Source organism: Sceloporus occidentalis, unplaced genomic scaffold, assembly GCF_023333645.1.
Source record: "Sceloporus occidentalis isolate IW3139 unplaced genomic scaffold, rSceOcc1.0.p SCAF_7, whole genome shotgun sequence".
Taxonomy (NCBI): domain Eukaryota; kingdom Metazoa; phylum Chordata; class Lepidosauria; order Squamata; family Phrynosomatidae; genus Sceloporus; species Sceloporus occidentalis.
Window position 1 is genome coordinate 25,381,749 of NW_028316987.1, and position 25,342 is coordinate 25,407,090.

The window sequence follows — 25,342 nt, forward strand, 5'->3', positions numbered from 1 at the left end:
AGCTCTGGGCTATCTCTTATTTGAATGCCTGGTTGAGGGGGCTGATTTGAAAAAGATGCTATAGGAGAAGTTGCTGGGCCAATTGCCTGCACCTTGGGATGGTTAGTTGGTCAAGCCACAGCTCCCAGAGTATGTTGCCCTCAAGGTCATCCCTGCCCAAACCATGTGTTCAAGAAAGAGGCAATCCAGAACCAGCTGTTCTCCCCTTGTTTCTTCCCTCACTGCTATTGCCATTGCAAGCATGGAAAGTGCCAAACAACAATGGACCATTATAATAGTGGTTTATAACTACAGGGAACTAGACATATACCTCCACATTTCTGGATCCATAGAATCATTGAGTTGGAAGGGTCTCAATAAGCCACTGAATCCAGTGGGGTCTTTTACTACTCTCTCTGTTTATTAACAATAATAAATCTGTAAAGCTCAAAAATATTACCACATTTTGCTTGATAAATGCCCATAAGATAATAACTAAAAATTGGAAGGAAGGTTATTTTACATGGTTGATTGCTGGGCAAAAATCTATGACTCCCTCCTCATGGAGAAATTGTCACATAATATAAGAGCAGCTAAATGACTAGTTTCCAGTGAAAAACTTATTCAGTACTGGTTTCCCTTCATAGGGTATATCATCAACAGTGGAGACTTTTTGCACACCTACCTCCTCATCAACTGGCCTTTTGGAAGGACTTAATCTCTAATTAATACCAGATGATGAATTATGACAAACATTATTCTTTCCTCGACCTTTTATTGGTGCACTATTACACATAATAGTATCACATTTGTTATGTTGTTTGTTTTTATGTTTGTTGCTAATAAATTTGCAAATTGCTATAAAAATTTAAAAAAAAACTGCAACTAGTGACCTGATCAAAAAAAGATGTAAAATTAGTTTGACAGGATTTGTTCTTGACAAATCCTTGCTGGCTCTTACAAATGACTGCATTACCAGCTTTGGGCTTGTTAACTGCCCTCCAGTTGACCTTGACTCATGATGACTCTGTGGATGAATTCTCCATGACTCCTAGTCCTCCACTGCTCTGCTCAGGTCCTGCAGACTCAGGCCCATGGCCTCTCTTATTGAGTCCATTCATTGGCATGTGGGCTTCCTTTCTTTCTGCTTTCCTCTGCCCTACCTTCTATTATTGTTTTTTTCTAACGATTCATACCTTCTCGTGTTGTGGCCAAAATACAACACCTTCGATTTAGTCATCCTAAATAGTTTGGGCTTGATCTATTCAAGACTCACTTATTTATCTTCTTGGCTGTCAACAGTATCGTCAGCACTCTTTTTCAGGAGCACATCTCAAAAGAGTTTGTTTTCTCTGTGTTGGCTTTCTTCACTGTCCTGCTCTCACATCTGTACATAGTAGTGCAGAATACAATGGCTTGGACTATCCTAACTTTAGTGCTCAGAGTTAGGTCTTTGTTCTTTAGGATCTTGTCCATTTCCTTCATTTCCCTTTGCAGTCCTAACTTTCTTCTGATTTCTTGACTGCAGTCTCTGTTCTGATTTATGTTTGAACCAAGGTATGGGATCTCTTTGACTATTTCAATTTTATTGTTATCTAGGATGAATTCTTAATCTTCCATGTTCACTTGTCTTCCTTAATGTAACATCAATCCTGCCTTGACACTTTCCTCCTTGACCTTCTTCGATAATTGCTCCGGTCTTTGTTGGTTTCTATTAATAGTGTTGTGTTGTCTGCATATCTTATCTTGTTCCTACCTCCAGTCTTCACTCCTGCCTCTGAGTCTAAGCTTGCTCTGAATAGGATATTTTCTGCATGCTAGCTGAATAAATCAGGTGATAATATGCAGCCTTGCCCTATTCTGATTGGGAACCATTTCTCCACATTCTGTTCTAACAGTGGCCTCTTGTCCTAAGTACAGATTTCTCATTAGGACTATCAGATGTAGTGGCACTCCTGTGACTTTAAGAATGTTCCATAGCTTTTTGTGATCTGTGCAGTCAAAGGCTTTGGTGTAGTCTATAAAGCACACACTGATTTTCTTTTGCAATTCCTTGGTGCGTTCCATTACGCCAGGATGCTTTATGATAAAAACAGGAACATACTGTTCAATGTCTAGTAGTCATTCAGTGACTATGTAGTCAAAGGCTTTACTGTAATTAATAAAGCACATTCAGATTTCCTTTTGAAATGCCCTGGCACATTCCATTATCCAACATATGTTTGCAATGTGATCCCTTGTGGCTCTTCCTTTCCTGAAACCAGTGTGCTCTTCATGGATTTCTCATTCTATATATAATAGGAGTCTTTACTGCAGAATTTTGAGCATGACTTTGCTTGCCTGGGAAATTAGTGCAATGGACCTGTAGTTATTGCAAACTTTTGTGTCTCAAAAATGATACCTAAAGATTCAGAGAGCACATCAGCAAGTTCCTTAAAGTACTCCGGGATGCAGTTCATCTGACTCTGCAGATTTGAACTAATTTAGGTTAACTTTGGTTTGAGTGTTGGACTATAACTTTGGAGAACAGGGGTTCAAGCCCCACTCAGCTATGAAACCCACTGGGTGGCACTGGGCAAATCACATTCTCTCAGCCTCAGAGAACAGCAGTGAAAAACCTGTCTGCAGAAACTTGACAAGAAACCCCTGTGATAGGTTTACCTTAGGGTTGCCATAAGTTGGAAATGACTTGAAGGCAAACAACAATGACACAGGTAATAGTTTTTAAATAGTTTTTAATTTTAAACTAATGCTGTATTGCATTTTATTGTTTTTAAACTCTGATTGTTTAATTGGAGAGGGGTTGGGAAGGGACCATTTAGTACTTTATTGTAATGTCTTTTTACCGTTGTAACCTGCCCGGATTCCTAGTGATTGGGTGGGCTATAAATAAATAATTTATTATTATTATTTATTAATAGCTGATGATCTTGTCAATTTTGGTTTATGATCTGGATCCCTTGTATCGAGCAATTCTGCCTTTTTGCTGTGATCTGATAGCATTTTATCATCCTTAAAAAACATTCACTTCTTCCTTGAGTTTACTGTGCAGCCACATTGGCTTTTTCATATATTTCCTATTTTTCTTTTTCCATAGGATTGTTTGTGATTTTGTTTTTGCAGCTCCTTTTTCAAGAACTCCTACTCTTTCTGGGTCTCTTTTTTTGCTTAACATCTCTAGCCATGGGGTTTCATCCAGTATTTCCCTGAATTTGATAAAATCAGATTTCCTGAAATCCAAGGTTTGTGTTTGACTGTGAATTCTAGCAGTTCATGTTCACTTCCCCCTTCCAGGGATGAACTCCTCCCTATTGGTTAGGGCAAAGTCAGGGATTGTTGATCCCCTTGTTCCTTCCTCTACCTTTTGAAATAGGTAATTATCTTTAAGTCACATCAGTAATTTGTTGGACAGCCTATGCTTCACAGAGTTAGTCTCCAAGCAGATTAATGGGCTAACTGGAGTTCCTATTCTCACCCTTACACTCCATTTTCAAATTTTAGAATTATAGAAGTGGAGGGAGCCTTGTAAGCCTTGTAGAGTTGGAGGGAGCCTCCCCTCCCCGCTCTTTTTCTTTCAGTTAGAGAAGCATTCTGTGATGTAAATTTCCCCTTTAGTTTGAGAACTAAGCAAATTTACACAATCCAGACCTGTCTGTTCATACCTGAGTACCTGGTTTTCCCCGGACATAGTGCATACTGGCTGTACAGTTTTTTCACAGACAACTTCCTTCGGGACACTTTAAATGACTGTACAGAGATTCCTGTAATAATAATAATAATAATAATAATAATAATAATAATAATAATAATTTAAGACCCCAAATGAAAATGTTTGGCTTTTATGGATGTACAAACCAAACATGATCAGGATGATAGGGGAGGAAAGAATATTTGCTGTTATTTGTTTTGTGGCTGAAAAATGGGTTTCCCCAATTGGGAAGACTAAAACATTAGCAATACAGTGGACCTTGTTATACGCTGTACTTTTGCACCATCTGTATCAGGTATTTGTACACCCTAAAGTGTTTTAGGAACACTTCTGTGCAGGATTAAAACTATTTTTTCCCCCACGACTGTTGTAGGATTTGGTGCAAGTTTCCCGGAGATATTCAAAAACAAAAACCAACAGCCATACTTTTTTGTGCAAAAAATCCCCCATTGTTTCCAGCTAGCCACTGTTTCCTTTGTGCAAGATTGCTATTCAGAATATGCCAATACTATACAAGAACTGCACAGAAACATCTGTTCTCTCCATAGGGAGAGAAGACTGCAGAACCAATTCTTCCTCACTTGCAAAGATTAAATACTTGAATATTCACACTCCTGCAGGACATCATTCTGCATGTATTACCACTGCTCCTGAGACTGCTGCATCTGCAAATTTATATTATAATTATTTTACAAAAAAATGTGTGTACTTTCTACTTTGACAGGGGCCAAAAGGAGACACTGTTGTTGGGCCTAGAGGGCCCCCAGGAGTACCCGGCCTACCTGGGCCTCCAGGGTTTGGACCAGCTGGGCCGCCTGGTCCCCCAGGGCCTCCTGGACCCCCAGGACCTCCATCAATCTATGGTTCAGGTATAATACCCCCATTTTTATTGTGTACCAGTGCATGAAATGTGTATGTGCAGAGAGGCATATGGCTATACCAGTATATAAATGAATATAAATACTTGATAGATAATCAACCTTTTCCTATTTCATATTTTACTCCAGCACATGATGGCTGAGTTTTGGAGGAGTGAAACTTATCCCTTGCTAAAGCCAATTGGGTTCTTTCAGAGGGTACATTTTGTAATGTCCTGCAATGATCCGTCAAAGGGATGGGGGAGAAGCTTTTAAAAAACCCATGAGACATATGAATCTAAGCCTTGCCAATAGTTGAAAGGCAAAAAACCTGCTACACTGAAAGTATGGCTTCTCCATCACTGATATAATGTTGTTATTTTTAAACTAGCTGAATGGGGTGGAAGATTGAACTGAAAAATTTATAATCTGGCAAGAGTAAACATTTTAGTAAATCAACCAAGCAAGCCCTCTTCTTTATTAAATAATATTTTATTGATTTTTTAAATTTTACATATAAAAAGAAACAATCACAATCACAAATCATAAACCATCCACAAATGACAAATAACAATAAACATACCAAAACTCACACTTACAACTAATACAACACATATATCTAATATTCCACATCCATTACTTCCTGTCTGCCAGTCTAGCTTTTGTTTCTATCTTATTCGCATTTAGATTATCCGTTAATAAGTTAAACATAATAAGTAATCATTGTTGTCCTTCTTACTCTTACAGTTTTTCCTAAAGCCTCAAATTAGTTATAATAGATCTAGTGCAAATTTACTTTAAAATTAAACATCATTGGATCTTTTTTAAAATAAAATAAAATTGTTTCTCCAGTTGTTAAACATCTTAAATTAATTCAAAGAAAATTAACCTTAGTCTAATTCTTTCCCTAGAAAACTATACCCCCCCCCCCCCCCAGGTTTCCCGGAGATATTCTATTATATTATTCCAATCTTCCTTGTATGAATTCGACTGTTCATTTCTGATTTCTCTTGATAGCTTGTCCATTTCCAACATGTTGAGTAGCTTGAGTGTCCAATCTTCCCTTGAAGGTATTTCTTTTGATTTCCATCTCTGGGCATATACTATTCTAGCCGCTGACAACAAATAGAATATTATTTTACAAAAATTCTTTTCTACAATCTGTTCTATTATATTAAGTTAAAAAAAGTTCTGGTGAGAATTTCAAAGATACATTTATAACCTTCTTAATTAAAAACATCCCAGAATTCCACTACTTTCTCACATGTCCACCACATATGATAGATCGAACCTCTCTCTTTTCCACATTTCCAACAAACATTACTGCAGTTGTTAAAAATCTTACTTAATCTATCAGGTGTTAAATACTGTCGGGGAAAAAACTTGTAATAATTTTCTTTGATGTTCTGGCTACAAATATAGTTTATTCTTGTTCTCCATGTTAAGTCCCATTGATCCAATTCAATTGTTAATTCAAAGTTTTGGGACCATTTAATCATATTTTCCTTAATGATTTTCTTCGCCATATAGATTTTAAGTAAACTGTTATATAATCTTAAGAGTATTGCATCATTATTAGACATTATCTCTTGTTCTAATTCTGAATCAGATTTTCCAATATCATATTGTTTTTATCCATTATTAGTTGTCTATTTTAAAAAACCAAGATAAGTGATGGCCCTATTCTCTAAGTTCTTCTCTGGTTTTTATTCTATATACAGATTCATTGATTTTGATTAAATCTTTGTATTTCATCCACTTCATGTCTTTTTATTTGTTTTGTCTGAGGTAAGCCTCATGGGGGATTCCTATACACAAATTTTAGAACAAATTCTTTTTTTATATTTTTTCTAAATCGTTATTAAAGATTGTCTCACAAAGTGATTATTAAAGTCACGATTTACTTTTTCCTTATTGTAAAATAATTAGGCGTGCCAGCCAAATCTCAGATTTACACTTTCTAAATTTAATAAATTTTCATCTTTTAAAGTAAGCTAATATTTTATCCAGTGCTGCCTCAAAGTATAATCTGAGATTTGGCATGGCAAGACCACCCCTTTCTTTTGTGTCCTGGAGATATTTCATTTTTATCCTTGCTCTCCTTCCTTTCCATATGAATTTGGCAATCCCTTTTTCCCATTCTTTGAATGGTACTTCATTTTTAATTATTAGTATCATTTGAAATAAGAAAAGGAACTTTGGAAGTATATTCATTTTTATCACCACTATTTTACCCAGAAGAGTTAGATTCAAATTTTTCTACTTCTCTCTTTTTTTTAATTTTTTGCCATAATTTCTGGCAAGTCAGAGTTTTTATTAGATATCCAAATACCTAGGTATTTTATCTTCTAACTTGTTTGAAGACCAGTAGTGGTTTCCAATTCTTTTATTTCAGAAAAGATCAGGTTTTTGGTTATTATTGCTGTTTTATCCTTATTTAATTCCTTTAATTCCTTTAATAGTTCTTGTGAGTCATTGATCAGATCACTGATAGTCACCATTAGATCATCTGCAAATGCCCATTCCCTTAACTTTTATCACCTTAATATTCACATTATTTCTTAAATTTTGAAGCAAAACTTCCATAACCAATACAAAAAGCAGGAATGACAATGGTCATCCCTGCCTTGTTCCTTTTAAAATTTCTATAAACTCGGTTCTCCCCCCCCCCTTTATATTGCGTCTAGCTTGTTGTTTTTGATATATCGTTTTCACACAGTTTATACATTTATCTCCTAAATCTAGCTTTTCCATCACACAAAATAATAATTTCCAAAATACATTATCAAATGCCTTCTCTATGTCAAAAAAGAAGGCTGCAAGCTTTTTTTTGGTTATGTGCTTTGTGGTATTCCATTAAATCTATAATATGTCTTATATTATCCTCTTTGATCTCCCTGTATAACAAATGGGTTTTTTTAAAATTCTACCAGCAAGAATGCTCGCGAACAATTTATAGTAATTGTTTAACAAAAAGTTTGGTCTGTAATTTTTAACGTGTGAGATCTCTTTCCTCAATGAATCAATGAAATCACTACTTCCTTGCAGGCTGGGGGAAAAGTCTTCTCTTATAGACAATTCATCACATCTTTCAATAGCTCTGTTATTTCTTCTTGAAGAAGTTTGTAGTATAATGATGAAAGTCCATCTGGACCTGGTATTCTGTTTGATTTACTATTGTTGATGGCATTTATAATATCCATAGTGGTAATTGGTTGGTTCAAGCCCCCTTCTACAGGCTTGCTTTGGTCTTTAGATTTGTGTCTGCCTTAACTTTTATTTAGATGAGCTGCATTATATACACAGAAAGTCTTTGACAGTCAAAGATTCTGTTTTAATTCATGGAGAACAAAGAACATAGAGTTTAAAAGGCAGGAGATTTCAGTTCATCATTACTCTTCTAAGAGCCCCTTCAGGAGATGAATCGCTAATTTTACAACACAGTCTTAAGTATGTCTGATCAGAAGTATGTTCTGCTGAATGCAATCCTGCGTGTATCTTTCCAAGAAGCAAATTTTACAAGTTCACAAGGGTTTACTTTCAGACAAGTGGGTATGAGATTACAACATGACTGCCCATTAACATTGTCATACTGTGGGGCAGGGTAGAATGTGGTCAGCCATCTAAGATGGCAGGCATCTAGAGCTAAGTGGGGCAAGGTCTCAATTAATATAACAGTTTCATAGTGATAATATAAACCAAAAATAATGTGGCCAAATACCTCCCTGGATTCAAGACCAAAAGCAGCTTGCAAATCACAAATTTCAGACTTTTACCTGCTGGCAAAAAAGCAGAAAGTTCTGCTAAACTAGACAAATTCAACAGACAAAACAAGCATGGAATGGCCCAGACAAAGGAAATAAGGAAGGAAGGAATGACCGATAGTTAATAGTTGTTGTTGCTTTCTTAGTCAGACTGGAGAAGCTTCATCAGAATTTGGTGAGAGATCTTCAGAAGGGCTGGACTTCAGCCCTTGAACCTGTAGATTCCAAACTTTTAGTCCTCTCTACACCTATCCGTAACATAGAGATACAGTGGTACCCCGGGATACGAAAGCACCGCCTTACAAAATTCCCGGGATACGAAAAAATCCCATAGGAAAAAACTGTTCCGGGTTACGTTTTTTTTTTTGGCTTACGAAAAATTTTTTTGGTGCTTTTCGGCGCTATTTCGCACGAAATCGCGGCTTTTAGCGCTAGCGCCTATGGCTTTTTCGGGTTGCGAAATCTTTCGGGTTACGAAGGGCTCCGCGGAACGGATTAATTTCGTAACCCGGGGTACCACTGTACGGCAAATGCAGCCCTTCAAGAAGGAATGTCACTCAAAGCTAAAATATCAAAATCAGAGCAATCTCAAGAATAACTTCTTAACAAGATCATAGGCCTTGAAAATCAGGGGTGCCATTTTGAACATCTACATGAGAGAGGCCCTGGAACATGCAGAGCAAGGTGACATGCTGTCGCTCATACTTATCTGGATTAAAAACATCTGTCTGGACCTGGATCTGAAAAGCATGGATGTAGAAAGAATACATCATTATGCCACTGTAAACCCGAAATGTGATGCCCTGCCTAGAGATACAGTTCTCAGATTTGTGCAATATCTGAAGAAGCACAAGTTCTAACAAAACTCTCCAACATTCAGCTTAAAAAACCCACAAAGAAAACCTTCAGTACTTTTATGGCACGTTGGAGTAAAATACAAATAGAGATTCGTCTTCAAATTAATACTTATGCATGGAGAAGCTGTCATGACAACCGTGGCCATTCAAATTCCTTAGAAATTAGGGGGGGGAGGAATTGAAAGAGAGAATGTGCCTCCCCTCCCCCCAGGAAAGCAACAGTCAAGAGATCTCTGGCTGGAATGCGGTGAAGCAAAGGAAGAATGGGAAAACCAAGGGACAGGCAACAACAAAACCCTAATGACATGAAAGAGATATTAAAGATACAGACAGACTGAGACTAAGAGACATGTAATTTTGAATATTTTGAGGGGAAAGATATTGTTTTTATCCTTGTTATTTATATGCGATTTCCAGAGAGGATGATGCATTGCCATAATGACAGTCTTCCTCTCAGTCTATTTTCCTGCCATAACATGTACACTGTGTATTGCCCATTTTCTTATCATAGAATCATAGAGTAGGAAGAGACCACAAGGGCCTTCCAGTCCAACTCCCTGTCATGTAGGAACACAGATTCAAAGCATCCCTGACAGATGACCATCCAGCCTCTGTTTAAGAACCTCCAAAGAAGGAGACTCCACCAGACTCAGAGTGTGTTCCACTGTTGGAACAGCTCTTACTGTCAGGACGTTCTTCTTAATGTTGAGATGAAATCTCGTTTCTTCTAGTTTGAATCCATTGCTATGGGTCCTGTTCTCTGGAGCAGCAGAAAACAAGCTTGCTCCATCCTTAATATGACACCCCTTCAAATACTTAAACAAACAAACAAAAATACTTATCCATTCTATCCTCTTGGGGAATCGTTAATAATTTAAACATACTCATGATTAATATGTAAAAATGTTTCCCATTACCCTCCACCATTTTATTGCAGTATTTGAAATGTATGATCCATTCTTTAACATTACTTATTCTTTTTAAACAGTATTTGAGAACTTAGCTCCTTGATGGCATATCAATTTTGTCCCTTCGATCCTGGAGGAAATTGGTCCTTACCAACGAGACTGAGATTTTGATTACCCCCAGACCCTCTTCCTCTTGATTATTAAATACTGAACAAAAGTTATGCTTTGTTATTGCTGTTAAATGTGGCTTGTAGATGTGGATATCTTTTCAAATGACTCTAACACTCTGTTGTCCTTAACTGTGTTTACTCGGTTCTTAGTTGAATCCCTATGACTATGTATGCTGTGCAACTTTAAAACCCCATGGAGGACATTTCGTCCTTCACAGTGCCTTCATATGACACCCAGATAAGATTAAAATAATCTATTTCATTGTTAAGGGCTTGGGTTCTGCCCCCAGATCTTCACTCATTAAGTGCCTAAAGCAATTAAAAGCTAATACAGCATTCCTACAGGAGATGCAAAGGCAATCCTATTTTATCCTATTTTTTCCCCATAATCAAAGTTTGGATCCTAATATAGAACTGGGACGTGAACAAGTCCAAGGTAGTTGCAATTTTATTTGATCCCTCTTGCTCCTTTCTAATAGAAAAGGTAATAAGGGATCCAGCTGGACATTTTCTAATTTTTCAGGGAGATCTACTGACTAGACTCCTTAATTAGGCATTTTAGTTCCCAAATTCTGATAAGCATAAATTCATGAAAACTCTTTTCAGGTTTTAAAGAAAATTGTAGTGGATAATATGATTGGATGATGTTTTAAATTATAAACTGGATAAATCCTACTACCTAGAAAAGAAGAAATCTAATGTGCTCCCTACTGTCAGAAGGAATAACCAAAGCTAATTTAGTAGATAACTGGATAGGTCTGCACCCTTTCTATACTTTCTAGAGTACACTTTCCTTTCAAATACTCATTGCTCCTATTCTAGAATAATTACTTCTTCATTTCAAAACCCCTGGAATGCAACAATAGACCCCATCATTTATTTTGACCACTTGTCTCTACCTATAATTTGGCAATTCAGACCAGAATTGGGGGGGGGGGGGGTAATATATACATGACTCCATCCTCTGTCAGGTGACATAATGAACATTCAAATCAATCAAGATGAATTGCACATCAGCAGTAGATGGCTCTTCATAACTTTATAAATTAAGAGCCATATCCCCCCCCCCCCCCCGGGCACTTTCTAAATTGTTTCTGTGTAAAGGGCAAATTAGAAAGTAACCCAGCACTCTGGTGGACACCAAGAAAGTGAGGGAATTATTCAGAGGGTATACTAAGGAGAAGCACTCGTTGGGGGAAATTCCTGATTGCATCTTCTTTCACCATTTTTACTGACTAATGTGTTTAAAGCCCCACATTACACTGGTCTAATTGCCAGTATTTATCTGTTTACCTAGAGATCCCTGATTTTAAAACACCATCAAAGCCTGCTTTATAGCTTAATGCAAAGTAACAGGCACTAAGGATAGAGTTAATCTCTCCAAATTAAATTTTATGTAATGGAAGTCAAATTCTACAAGTCATACCATTAGTTTATTTATTTTATAAGGGATATTGCTATAGGTAGTGCTTTGGCAGCATCTTTCATATCATCATTAACACTGGAATATTGTAAAATGTACCTTATTTTGGCTTTCTTTAAACAGTAGCAGTAGCAGGCCCACCAGGACCTCCTGGGGAACCTGGATTACCAGGAAGCAAGAATCTGGTAAGCATATGTCTGATTCTGAAGAACGTGTCAGACCTTAACAGCCTGCACCTGCAGAGAAGGACACATGGTGACAGCAGTGGTATCAGCCATGTGATTACTTGGGGGAACATGTTGGGCTGCTGGTAGTCTTGTAATTTCGCACCAGTTACATAGAGGGAGTGGTAGTAAACACTACTGCTCCAGAACAAGTTCAATATATGAAGCTACTAAAATGTGTATGACCTTAACAGCTCTTCTTCAAATAACTGCAATAACATAAATTGCAGTAACCACATATAGGTCCTAGTTAATGGCACTATTTCATGCAATCACTGTTTCTGTGGTTACTGTTGGGTTCCAAGCCTGCTATCTCCAGGAAGCAAATGATCTTGTAGGCTACAAAACTACAGTCATTCAGACAATGTCTGACAGTGATCTGCATGGAACATATTCAATGGTACCCATGCTGGCCATATAGCAAAATAAAACAAAATCCATTTTGGCCAGCCAAAATGCACAAAACACATAATGCAAGCTGTGAAAGCTCCACTGGCTTTTTCCTTAGGCAAAAGAAGTAAAAAAATTATACAAGAAGAAGAAAAAAATGATGGGTGTTGAAGTCACAGGCTTACATGGTATGCATGAATATTTCAAATGGACACCTTCTTGACATGCATTAAGAATTCTTAGTTTTTTTCTTATTTTTCCCCTCCTTTGGCTGCACATTGTTGGAACTTACAACTTTAGGGATGTAGAGGCTTACAATCAAATAGACAAATCTAATAGACAGATTCAATTTGTTCAGCCAGAATATATGGAGAGGATTATTGGAGAGGAGAGAGCCACTGTGTGTCTTCTGGATCCTTGCCCTTCCTGGCTTTTGAAAGCAGCCAAAGGGGAACTGGGCAAAAGATGAACTACAGCAAGGGTAGTTTCCATCCTGCCTGAAAGAGCTGTGGTAAGACTGTTACTAAAAAAGCTGTCCCAGGACTCCACCATACCTATTGGCCAGTCTCTAATACAGTTGGCCCTCTGTATCAGTGGGGGTTCCGTTCTGGACACACACTTGGGAATACCAAAAAATGTAGGACCTCAAGTCCCATTACCATGAATGGATACTGACATGTGCCTGGCCACATCAGTATGGCTGCATGCACATGCCACCACAATGAAGTGGGGCCATCTTTGGATGCGCCAATCTGGATAGCTAGCCCACCAATATAGAGAGCAGACTGTATTCCATTTCTGGACAAGATCCTGGAGCGTTGATGGCCTCTGAGCTCCAAGGGCTTCTGGATGAAATAGATTATCTCGATACATTTCAATCTGGCTTCAGCCCTGATTATGGGATGGAGACAGCTTTGGTCACCTTGGTGAATGACCTGTCCAGGGAACTGGACAGAGGAGTATGTTGATTCTTTTGGACCTCTCAGCAGCTCTCAATATAATCAGCCATGGTGTCCTTCTGAGCCAACTCTCGGACTTGGGGCATTCTTATGCAATGGTTGCAGTCTTTCTTGGAGGGATAAATGCAAAAGGTGGTGCTGGGGACTCCTGTTTAATGCCATTGGCCTGTGCAGCCCCTCGGGGCTCTGTTTTGTTCCTCCAAGTTATTTAACATCTAAATGAAACTAGTGGAAGAGATCATCCAGAATTGAGATGGGGGGGGAGGCATGGTGTCATCATTATGCTGATGATATCCAGCTCTATCTCTCCTTCCCATCTGATTCCAAGTAAGTCAGTGCTGCTACCAGTAATGAACTGAATGAGGACAAACAAATTGAAACTTAATTCAGAAAAGACAGAGGTGTCCCAATCAGTCAAAAGGCAGATAAAGACATAAGGATTTTGCCTGTACTGAACAAGGTTATGCTCCTCCTGAAATCTCAAGCTCATAGCTTGGGTGTCCTCCTAGATTCAGCTCTGAGCCTGGATGCATAGAGTTCAGCAGTGGCGAGGAGTACTTTTGCTCAATTAAAACTAGTTCAGTCACTGCACCCATTCCTTGGGATGTCAGATCTGGCTGTGATTACATCCCATTTGGACTGTTGTAACACGGTCTACATAGGGCTGCTTTGAAAACTGTTCTTAAACTTCAGCAGGTCCAAAATGCTATAGCCAGGCTGTTGATTGAAGCTGGATGCAAGGATTATGTTCCCAGTTGAGCTGCACTTGCTACCTATCCATTTCAGAATAATAATAATAATAATAATAATAATAATTATTATTATTATTATTATTATTTATTTATTTATTTATTTATTTATTGCCCACTCAAACACAAGAAATCCGGGCAGGTTACAGCATTAAAAATACAGAGAATACAATAAAATAAACTACAGTAAAATAAGATTAAAGAGAGTGATGTAAGTTGCAGAATTCACAGCTAGACCTGATGGAACTGGGCCTGTCTTTTTCACTCCCCCCCCCCCCAAGTCTGATGATGACAATTGGTATGGAGGAAGGGTTCTTCTTCTTGAGCCAAGAATTTTATTTAATTTTAATTTAATTCTTCTCATTAAATTTAAGAGAAGAATTGGTGGACAGACTGACATAAGTCACAGTAAACTGGTAGAGGAACTAGGTAGGGAAGGCCTGCCGGAAGAGATTCGTCTTAAGAGCCTTCTTAAAGGCTGTAAGAGTAGAAATTTCACAGATCTCCTTCGGCAGGTCATTCCAGTGGAGACAGCCCTCTGGGTAACTGAAGTTAGTCTAGAATTTTTTGGCTGAAGCAGATTCTTTCCTGAGGACCTTAGAGTGCGGGACGGACAGTACGGAAGAAGGTGTTCCCTTAAGTATTCTGGACCCAAGCCATGTAGGGCTTTAAAGGTAATCACCAACACCTTGTACCTTGGCCAGAAACTAATTGGCAGCCAGTGAAGGGATTTCAAAACTGTTATGTGGTCATTATGAGAAATACCTGTAATTAACCTGGCTGCCATATTTTGTACAAGTTGAAGTTTCCAAAATGGGCACGAGGATAGCCCCATATAGAGTGCATTACAGAAGTCCAATCGAGAGGTGACCAGCGCATGTACTACTGTTTCAAGGTCTCCCAGTTCCAGGAAGGAGCACATCTGACTTATCAGATGAAGCTGATAACAAGTGCTCCTGACTGTCGCATCCACCTGAGCTGTCAGGTGAAGAGATGAGTCGAGGAGTACCCCCAAGCTGCGGATAGAGTCTTTCAGGGGAAGTGTGACCCCATCCAGAACTGGCTGACATAACTCCATATCTGAGTACCTCCATCTTACCTGGATTCAGCTTGAATCGGTTTTCCCTCATCCAGTCCATTACTGCCCCAAAAGAGGCATTCAGAGGGGAGATGCCATCCTTAGTCAGTGCATCAGTCTGAGAATAGAGAAATATATTTGGGTGTCATCAGCGTACTGATAACACTGTGCCCCATGTCTCCGGATTATCTCACCCAGCGGCTTCATGTAAATGTTAAACAGCATAGGAGACAAGATGGCGCTGTGGGGGACACCAAATTTTAGCTCTCTTTTAGAAGAACAACTGTCTCCCAGCACCACCACCTGGAATCTGCCCGAGAGGTAGGACCGGAACCACTGTAGAACAGTGCTTCCGATACCCAACTCTCTCAGGCATTCTATAAGGATGCCATGGTCTATGGCATCGAAGGCCTCTGAGAGGTCCAAGAGCACCAACAGGCTCACATTTCCCCTGTCAATGCCCAGACAGAAATCATCAACTAAGGCGACCATGGCTGTCTCAGCTCTGTATCCTGCCCTGAAGCCGGTTTGAAATGAGTCCAGATAATCGGTTACATCCAAGACTGCATGTAGTTGATTGGCGACCACCCTCTCGATCACCTTGCTCAAGAATGGCAACAACGAGATTGGTCTATAGTTATTTCTATCCAGGGGATCCAGGGAGGGCTTTTTTAAGAGTGGTCTCACCACTGCCTCCTTAAGACAAGAAGGCAAGGTACCCTCCCTGAAGGATGCATTGATTATATTTTTCAGCATCAGCTTGACTTGATAACCCCCCCTGGACAGCCAGCCAGGATAGGCAAAGATTGAGAGGGCAAGTTGTTTTTTTCAGACTACTAAGGAGCTTGTCCAAGTCCTCAATACTTACCTACTCAAACTGATCCAGTCTATCAGTAATAGCGGAGGCAGTGGATGCCTCTCTCATTGCTTCTGACTTAAAGTTGGCATCTAAATCAGCTCTTATCAGAGAGATTTTATCTGTGAAATAATCATTAAAAGCATCACAGCAAGCTGTAGTTGAATCGAATAAAGGGTTCTGGGTGGGAGGCAGTTGTGTTAAATTCCTTACCACCCTGAACAGCTCAGCTGGACAAGATTTCACAGATGCGATGGATGCAGAGTAGAAATATTTCTTGGCTGCATCTATTGCCACTTGATAGAACCTAAGAAAAGTCCAATAAGTGTCTTATTTGATATGAGTTGAGATTTCAGCCAACGCTTCTCTAGTTATTGTCCAACCTGCGTCATTTAAGATCCAAAAAGGGAGCATATTAAATAAATAAATGTCATGATACAAAAAGAACTGGAACTAAAGAGGAATGCCAGCCATGATGCAGCATTTGTTTTTCTCTTACAAGAGAATGGGGCAATGCCCATCTCTGTGCCCCTTCCCTTGTCAAGAAGTTCTAGGAATTAAGGGACATGGCTTTTCAATAGCCTTTAGCATATCCTATCATGTGCCTCTCTTCAGCTCTGAAGTTCCAACACTACATTTAGGTTCTGCTCTAAAAAATAAGTCACCTGTTCATTTCTTGTTATTTGAGCTATTGAGCTATTATTTATTTATTTATTTTTCTCTTAACAGGTTATGACACTAAGCAATGTTGGCAACATGCTACAAAATGTTCACTTAGTTTCAGAAGGCACATTGATCTATCTGAGTGAAACCAGTGAAGCATTTATTCGTGTTCAAGGTGGATGGAAAAAACTGCAGGTTGTATTTTATTCTAGATCGTGTATCTAAACTTCCATTCAAAAAATTTGTTTTGTGATTTTTTTTCCTAAAAGGAATATGTGGGTGCTCAAGTAAATAAATATTTCTTTCTTGCAGTCCCTCATTGCTACTGTTTCTCCTATATGTTTCATTTCAGCTTGGTGAACTTATTCCTATCTCTGCTGAGAGCCCTCCACCTCCAGCAATTTCTAGCCAGGTAAGAATTAAAACACTGTTCTGAGTAAGGAGGAGAACTTGACCTAGTAATAGCCTATATGTAGTAGAATATGGGTACTAGACCTATGAATGTTCTGGTCTCTTATTGTTCTTAGGAAGTAATATGGGAATATGAATGCTTGCAGTGTTTGTCTGGTCTCTTTAGGGCTATTGACAAACACTGGAATGGTATGAAGGGCTGATGAGGATAGAGATGTGAACTGGGAAAACTAGTTTTCTAGGTTCTAGAGTGGTTCAATTCAGTGGGGAAATCCTAGCTATAGAGGGGAGCTATTGGCTAGCATCCATGTTATCATCAACATATGAATCCCATCTCTTAAAACAGGTTTGCATTTATTTTTTAAATGTCAGTCACTAGGATACATGTGTAAAATAAGCATAAAACTATAAATGCCATTTTGAGTTTTTAAAAAATCAGACAGAATACCTGACACATAAGGGGAGAGAGAAGGCTGAGATTCATCTTGGTGATGTAAACATCTGTCTTCTGAGTTACCAAGCTGGGCTTAGACCATGACTCAGAATCTGGTGGCTGACTTCACCTTTGTTTTCCCTGCTTTCAGTGTTTTATTTTAACCTTTGTAATTTGTTGTGTGTTGAACTAACAGGGTTTTCAACACCTTCCAGCACCAGTTCCGCTTTCGGGTCCTGACAGCAGAAGGCCAAGCGTAAGTTGGAAGGGGATAGTTGCACTATTATCAGTGATACAGCAAATTAGTAGGTGAAGGACATGTTTGCATGGCCTCTCCTCCCTGTGTACATCCCAGAAAAGCTGGTGCTAACAGTTAATACCAAACCACAGGGGGAGTCACAGTCAGTATGCTGACTTTGGTTGGGGGCAGGTAAATTCGTCTTCATTTTCTCATGGTGAAGAAATCTTGTGAGAGCACTGGACCTATAGCTCAAGAAAGCTCCCTGGTACCATATCTTCCCATCAGCAGTAAACACTAAAAATGCTTGTTCATGAAGATATATACAAATCATTGTATTGGAGCCTTTTTGTAGCTGAACTATTGGTGTCCTTTATCAAGGTAGGCCTGCTTGGCCGAGAAGGATTTTGGCCTTCTATTTCAAATTATACTCTGGAGCCTTACCAGAGAGCAGATCTATCTGGGATGCACAGCTGAGAGGACTTCTTCCAATTTTCTTTGCTGGTGTGCAAAGACATTTCCAGGAGCTCTTTCACACTACAGAGTTAACGTATTATCATTCCATTATAACTGCCATGGCAACTTGCTATGAAATGCTAGAACTTGCAGTGTAGGGAGAGGTATTTAGTATTCTTGACACTAGTGCCTCATAAAACTACCAATCCCAGGATTCCATAGGATGGCAGTTAGAGTGGAATCATAGAGCTATAAGTCTGTAGTGTGAAAGGGACAGGCTACAGATGATTTACCTAACTTTCCTCAGTGCTGTAAATGCATCTAAAATTCTTGCTAACTGGTATCTATGCAGGTTCAAAGGCATTTTCACATATTTTCACAGGATAATTAATATATCTCATAATTTAAGGCCTTTTATTCATTTTTGCTTGAAATTTCTGAAACTTGTTTCAGATATTGGGATTCAAAAGCCTGAATCCTGTTGGTAGTCCCAATGAGGCTAAGCTCCTTAAACCAATTGCTGAATGGTTAGAATCCTGTAACTCCACTGATAAAGTGCGTCTACTCCAGTTGGAATTAACAATTGGATTCAAGTCTTAACTATGTTTAAAAACAATCTCAAACCTATTAAAAAACCAAGATGACACTTTAAATTTAAATGTGTAACTAACATAGACTTTTATAAAGAAAACTGTTTCTTTTATTCTGAACACATGGCCAAGTATAAAATTATTTTTTTAAAAAAAATAATAAGTTTAATACACACTATTTTCTAATTGGAATAGTTTCTAATAAAGTAATCAAATAATTCTCCCCATTTCCTAATTTTTATATCATCCATGACACTGGAACAGTAAGAATGAATGATGACAAAATAAGTTTCATGCCTCATTAAGAAACTATAGATTTGTCCAGTATTTGCCCTCGTAAAGCTTGAGGCTGATTTCAGACTATGCTGCTAACAAATAATTAGTCTTAATTATATGTTAGTCTAAATATTCTCATTTGGAAGACACTGTTCCACCAGTTATGTCAGATGTTGCTCTGTTCAAGGGCATGTGATATCATCTGCAAAAGTGCATGGTAATAGACAAAACAGCTACTAGCCTGCAAAGACTTCCTGGCAAGATCAAATCAATATGTGAAATCCAGCCTTTCTCACCCCTGCAGTTCAACTGCATCTCTCAATCCTGTCTGTTCTTCAAATTTACTTCTTCCCTTCCCTAATTTCTCCTTCCCCCTCCTCCAGCCAATTCCTTCTTCCAAGCTTCCTTGTGTAGCCTGCCCTGACTCCCTTCCCCAAGCCTTGACCTTCCTAGACCCTAGAGTTTGATTTTTCCTATCTGCTTTTCTGTAGACTAATAGGTCTGGGGGAGGGGGAGAGGATGGATAGATAGATAGATAGATAGATAGATAGATAGATAGATAGATAGATAGATAGAATGAGACCACTGAAATTTAGCAGAGGAAAAGGAAACTAAACCTTTGCCTTCCAGCTCAGTGAGCTTTGTCTTCACCTCTTCCCCAATTCTGTGCCCATATCACTCTTCATGTCCTTCCATCCTTATTTGCTCCAGACAGACACAAAGACAAGGAGCTGTCTTCACTACCTCTTCCCCAATCTGTCTCAGCTGGAAGAGTGAAGCCAATTGGACCTCTCATTCTAGAGCCATGCTCCTGCTCTTCTTGGGGGAGGGTACATCTGGGAGGTGGGAAGGCCTGGTCACCCAAATGCAGCCCAGGGGTCCTAGGTTTCCCTTCTATGTCATACTGCATTACAGTATAGTTGTTTTCATCCTTTACTCTGCAGCTTCATCTAGTTGCTTTGAATACCCCATTTTCTGGTGATATGCGAGCTGACTACCAGTGCTTCCAACAAGCCCGGGCTGCTGGCTTAACCTCAACATACAGAGCTTTCTTGTCTTCGCATCTTCAAGATCTCTTGACAGTTGTCAGGAAAGTTGACAGATATCATCTGCCCATAGTTAACCTTAAGGTAAAATACCTTTGATGACCTTGCTTTCTGAAATTGCAAGTGCTTTCAGACCTAGCACTCCTAGTACTGCACTTCCAGTTAGAAGCATTCTGCACTATTTTGTGTTTACTCTTTTTTTTTCTGGTGAGAAATGACACAAAAATGGTGGTAAAGCATGGGAGGAATAACAAACGATAGATAAATGTGTCGAGACACCATAAAGGTAGAATTCAAAGAGATAGCCATGTTGATCTGGAATATCAATATGCAAAGGGATCTTGTAGCACCTTTGAGACTAAGGACTTTATCACACGGGGACAACTGGAAGTATAAATGGTGATTATCCTGTGAAAATCTTGCATTCGTGATTAAGATTTTCTTATGCCATTATACTGGGAAGATCCTGTGAAAATCGTGCAATAGCGATAAAGGTTTTCACATGATGATGCAATAAAAAGTGATTAAAGTGCCATTATGCTGGGAATAACCAGACAATAAACAGCAACAAATCATTCACAGGAAAATCCCGTGAATAACCCTATTATGTAATTCTGAAAAGTAGCATCTTGGAATGAATCTTTAAGCACTTCATCTTGATCTGACACACTTAGAATTAATCAGAAGTTTTCTTCCAGGGGAGATGACAGGGCTCCCATACAAGTCTGAGCCCTGGAGCTTTTACTTTTTAAAAATTAAGACCTGCACTCTCTCTACCATTTTCACAGCATTTTGAAACAAGGGACAAAACTACTTTGTAACCTTATAAGCTTATTGTAGCATTCCTCCACCACATGTAAATATTTGTCCATACCTGATTGTATTTGCTTACTTTCACCACTAATGTGCCTGTCTTGTGGTTTCATGGAAACAACACAGGGGGCATTTCAAAATTTATTGTGTCGTACATAGAATTGCAGGGGGAGATGGTTGCATCTAGTCTTCAACCACATCTAATGTTGTCATTCTACTGTACTTTCATTTTGCTTCATAGCTTGTGAAAAAAAACAAGACCCATAGAAGGGGGGGAGGTATAAATATTGGGACCAAGGAAGGAATAGGGTGGTAGAATTCACAGCTGCCTTGTCTTTCATGGTTTTGGACTGTTGCAGAAACAGAAGTATTCTCTGAGTAACTGTAGAAGTGACTGCAGTCTCTTATGTCCTGTGACTAGTGGTGGAATTTCAGAGAGAGAGAAAAAATCAGAAGCAAGGAGGAACCATGTAACAGGACAGTGGGCAGAAGACTAGTTGGATGGGTAAATGTAAGACAAGGGCCTGTTACAGACAGGCCAAAATAAAGCTGCTTTGGGTCTCTTTGGAGGTATGCTATTTAAATGATGCATGGGTCTTAAGAGTCCGGAGGTCACGCCAAGGCCATACTCCATTCCTAAGCACTGGAGTGCAGCTTTGGTGCAGCTTCCGGATTCTTAGGATGCATGCATCATTTAAACAGCATACCTCCAAAGAGACCCGAAGCAGCTTTATTTTGGCAGTCTGTAACAGGCCCAAAACTTTGGAATGAGCACTAGCTGATGGGCCCAATTTTTAGAACAATACTAGACAAACCATTTAACATTATCACAAAAATAAAGCTGAATGTTCATTCAATTTCACTTAATTTCATTGTTAAGTGTTTCCTTCCTTCCCCTCCCCGCTGCCATAGGAAGAAATATTGTTTGATAATTGGGAGTCAGTTTTCTCTGGCAATGGGGGCCAGTTTGATCTCCAAATTCCAATTTACTCCTTTGACGGCAGGAATGTAATGACTGATTCAGCCTGGTAAGTTTACTTCTTCATTTTTGTGTGTGTGAAATATTAGTATTGTGTTTTAACAGCTGCATGAGCCTTCATGCTTACCTAGATGGGGCAGTTTAGTCCTCCCCAGAGTAAAATTTGTTGCAGAATCCACACAATACTAAGCCTCCAAGATAGGCATTCTTTGGTATTTTCAGTCATGACATGCTGTGGTTATTCTGGAGGCTAGCCATTTGAAGGGGCACTGCAATTATCGGTGGGTGAGAAAATACAAGAGGTGTACATGATACTGTACATTACCCGTCAATAAATTGGGGTGAGAACATAATTCATAGCACACTCAATGCAAGCTTTAAAAACCATTATTCTATTATGACTATGCCCCTGGAAACTTTTAATTCTCCCAGAATCTACCACAACTGGGGATTAGTGTTATGAGGTAAGATTATAACTTCAGAAATTCTTTTCACATTATCAAATCAGCCCATGTCTCCCCAGAGGAAAAAAATCTATGTAAAAGAAGTAACATTTATTTATATCTTTCCCTCACTAGCTACCACCTTTCCTCCTCCCCACAATTTGCTGAAAGATTAAATTAATTTTTATCAGAAATGGAACGTGCTCTAAAAATAATATCAATAATTACAACAACTTTAATAATGCAACTTTAAAACGTTCCTTTAATTTTAGGCCTCAAAAAGTCATCTGGCATGGTTCAAGTCCGCATGGAATACGACTGATTAGTAACTACTGTGAAGCCTGGAGGACAGCAGATCTAGCAGTCATGGGACAGGCATCACCTTTGAAGTCTGGAAAACTTTTGGATCAAAAAGCATATAGCTGTAGCAACAGGTTTATTGTTCTTTGTATTGAAAATAGTTATATCTCAGATACTCAAAGGAAATAAATTTCCTCTCCTTCCAATGCAAATTTAAATTTTTATTATAAAAAGTTGTCATTGAAATATAATTTTTAAATGATGTAAATATTGTATTGCAAGTGTGTACTTTTTTAAAAGGGTAATAACCAAAGAAAGCATACCTCAATGCAGAGTCTTATTCCAAGATGGTGAAATTCATTTTTCTGAAACATTTCAACCCACACAGAATCTTAGTGAAACATTAGTACAGAGTCCTCAGTGTCCACTGGGGTTTGGTTCCAGGGTCCCCCATGGAGACCAAAATCTTTGGATGCTCAAGTCCCATTAAATACAAAGATGCAATGGCTTGATGGCCTGTGAGGTCTCTTCTAATTCTATGATTCTATGAAATAATGTCCCTTATATAAAACAGCAAAAACAAGGTTTGCTTTTGTGAATTTATATATCTTTTGGAATATTTTCAAGCCATGGATGGTGGAATCGGTGAATAAAGAATCTATGGATATAAAGGACTGACTGTAAAGCTAAGCAAACATGAAGTGCCTGAGCTATAAGGCACATGTCACCATTATAACCCTACTTAGGGTAGTTCCTAAAAGGTAAAGTTCAGATATCCCCAGAAAGGTGTGCCAACAAGATGGATCACTCCCTCATTATACATTGGTCCAGTGACCCTGGAACATATATGTATGATAAAGAAGGGTGTAATCTCTGCTGTAGCCCATAGTTTTCCATAAACACCTCTGCCAGAGTAAGGTCTATTGAATTTAAAGAGTTCCTATATTTTCATGCCCCAGCTGCAGACAAACCCTAACCATGGGTGCAGAAAGCTATTTCATGTTCGCTCAGTGAAATTTCTGTATTTTTGCTTGAAATATATACTAATGTGCCGTGTTGGAAACTGGTTCTGAGACACTGCTTTGCTTTCAAAACCAGTTTCCTATAAAACCTGGGAAACAGAGAAGCACATATCCAAAACCCTCTTGGGCATATGGAAATAGCTGTATAGCTTTTAAGAACCAGGCCCATTTAAGAAGGACATTATTTTAAAAACTGGAACTTTTTTGTTTCTCTAAAAATTTTCTGAGGTGACACAAGTTTGAATGCAGTTGATCTACAATGAAGATATCTCTCCCCACCCATAAATATTTGCACATGAGAAATACATGGAGCATGAATTTCACCCAAATGGAAACAGAATCTGGTGCATATTCTGGTGCTACTGTGGTCTTTAAAGAAATCCAAACAGTGTTGAGAGAAAATTCTAATGATGATAGTGGTGGTTACTCCAAAGGTCACATAAAGAGCTCCCATGCATGCTGAGGCTTTTGAAGATCCACCTCAACAATGGGTGCTTCCATGAACCACCCAAAAATCTTCCCCAAAGCTGGACTGGTATTTGATACTACATGAAGAACTACAGTTTGAGTTTGTTTTTTTTAACAAGGAGACATCAATATGCATGTACAATTAATAAATGTTATCTTCATTCAAATATAGATTGTACATTTTCCCCATGCAACTGAAATGCAGAATTACTGCTTTTTCTCTCCTTACCACCATTACTATGGAGCTCTCATTTCTTCAGAACTGCTGCTCACACAATTGTTCAGAGAAACAAAATTGTAGTCTATAGGAATTAACGGTTAATCACATGATTTCCTTACCAAAACAGTATTATCATAGTGCTTAGATATTTGTCTCCTCTGAACTTTCTCATGGTGTATGTTAACAAGTTATATGTTTTTAATTGCCATAACATAATACAATAAATGTAGGTAATAATCACTGTTTTGAAATGTAAGCTAGTAGTTCTGTTCTTCAATGATCTCTCTGACTTGTTTGCCATGAAACTAGTAGTTTGTAAGTAAAAACATATTTCGTACCAGAAACCCTGCAATTTCTAAGCAATTTGTTTATCTATGATGTAAAAATGTGAATTGTAGTACTATTTTTCCGTTTGAATTAATATAAAAACATATTTCCCACTCTATCTGTAACAGGTATGTGTACTTCTACATATATATAGCTCCGTTTAATTGGTAAGAAATGTTTGTCATGGGGAAAAAAATTCAAGCATGTCGCATTTGAGCAATTGGCATCTTCATTTGGGGACAGGAATGACTCTTCTATAGCTTTGTGTGTGTGTATAAAAAAGAAGAAGAAGGATTTTTTGGTCAGTGTAGCTTATCATGAAAGTTTGTGAAATTCTCATCTGTAGAAATTTCCCACTTAAAATATAGGAACATAATGCTATATTGTGTCTGGTTCCCTTCATATTTCTGTTTTTGCTTAGTTCTCTGACTATGAGAGCTGATTCATTCAGGTTTTGTCAGGTTGCCTCCAAAACTGGAGGTAAACATTATTTCATTTTCTCCTGATTATTTTTTAACATATTTTGGTGTATCTGTACTAGCTTTCTGAATGGTGGCACACACTCATTCAGTCTCATGGTTTGTAAAGTACAAATGAGAGCCAGTGTGGCGTAGTGCTTTCAGTGTTGTACTATGACTCTGGAGACCAGGATTCAATTCCCACTTGGCCATGAAACCCACTGGGTCACCTTGGGAACACCACATGCTCTCAACTCAAGGGAAGGCAATGGCAAA

General features: G+C 38.6%; 1 protein-coding gene across 1 annotated transcript in view; it reads left to right on the plus strand.

Annotated features, from left to right (window-relative positions):
* Positions 1-24,713, plus strand: part of COL15A1 (collagen type XV alpha 1 chain) — a 111,560-nt gene extending 86,847 nt beyond the window's left edge. Inside the window, exons 33-40 of the mRNA XM_089532277.1 lie at positions 4,413-4,557; positions 11,791-11,852; positions 16,653-16,781; positions 16,939-16,998; positions 17,627-17,686; positions 19,935-20,120; positions 21,762-21,877; positions 22,544-24,713. Of these exons, the coding sequence (XP_089388403.1) occupies positions 4,413-4,557; positions 11,791-11,852; positions 16,653-16,781; positions 16,939-16,998; positions 17,627-17,686; positions 19,935-20,120; positions 21,762-21,877; positions 22,544-22,760 (975 nt within the window). The 3' untranslated portion in view covers positions 22,761-24,713. The remainder of the gene's footprint in view (positions 1-4,412; positions 4,558-11,790; positions 11,853-16,652; positions 16,782-16,938; positions 16,999-17,626; positions 17,687-19,934; positions 20,121-21,761; positions 21,878-22,543) is intronic.
* Positions 24,714-25,342: the final 629 nt, after the last annotated feature.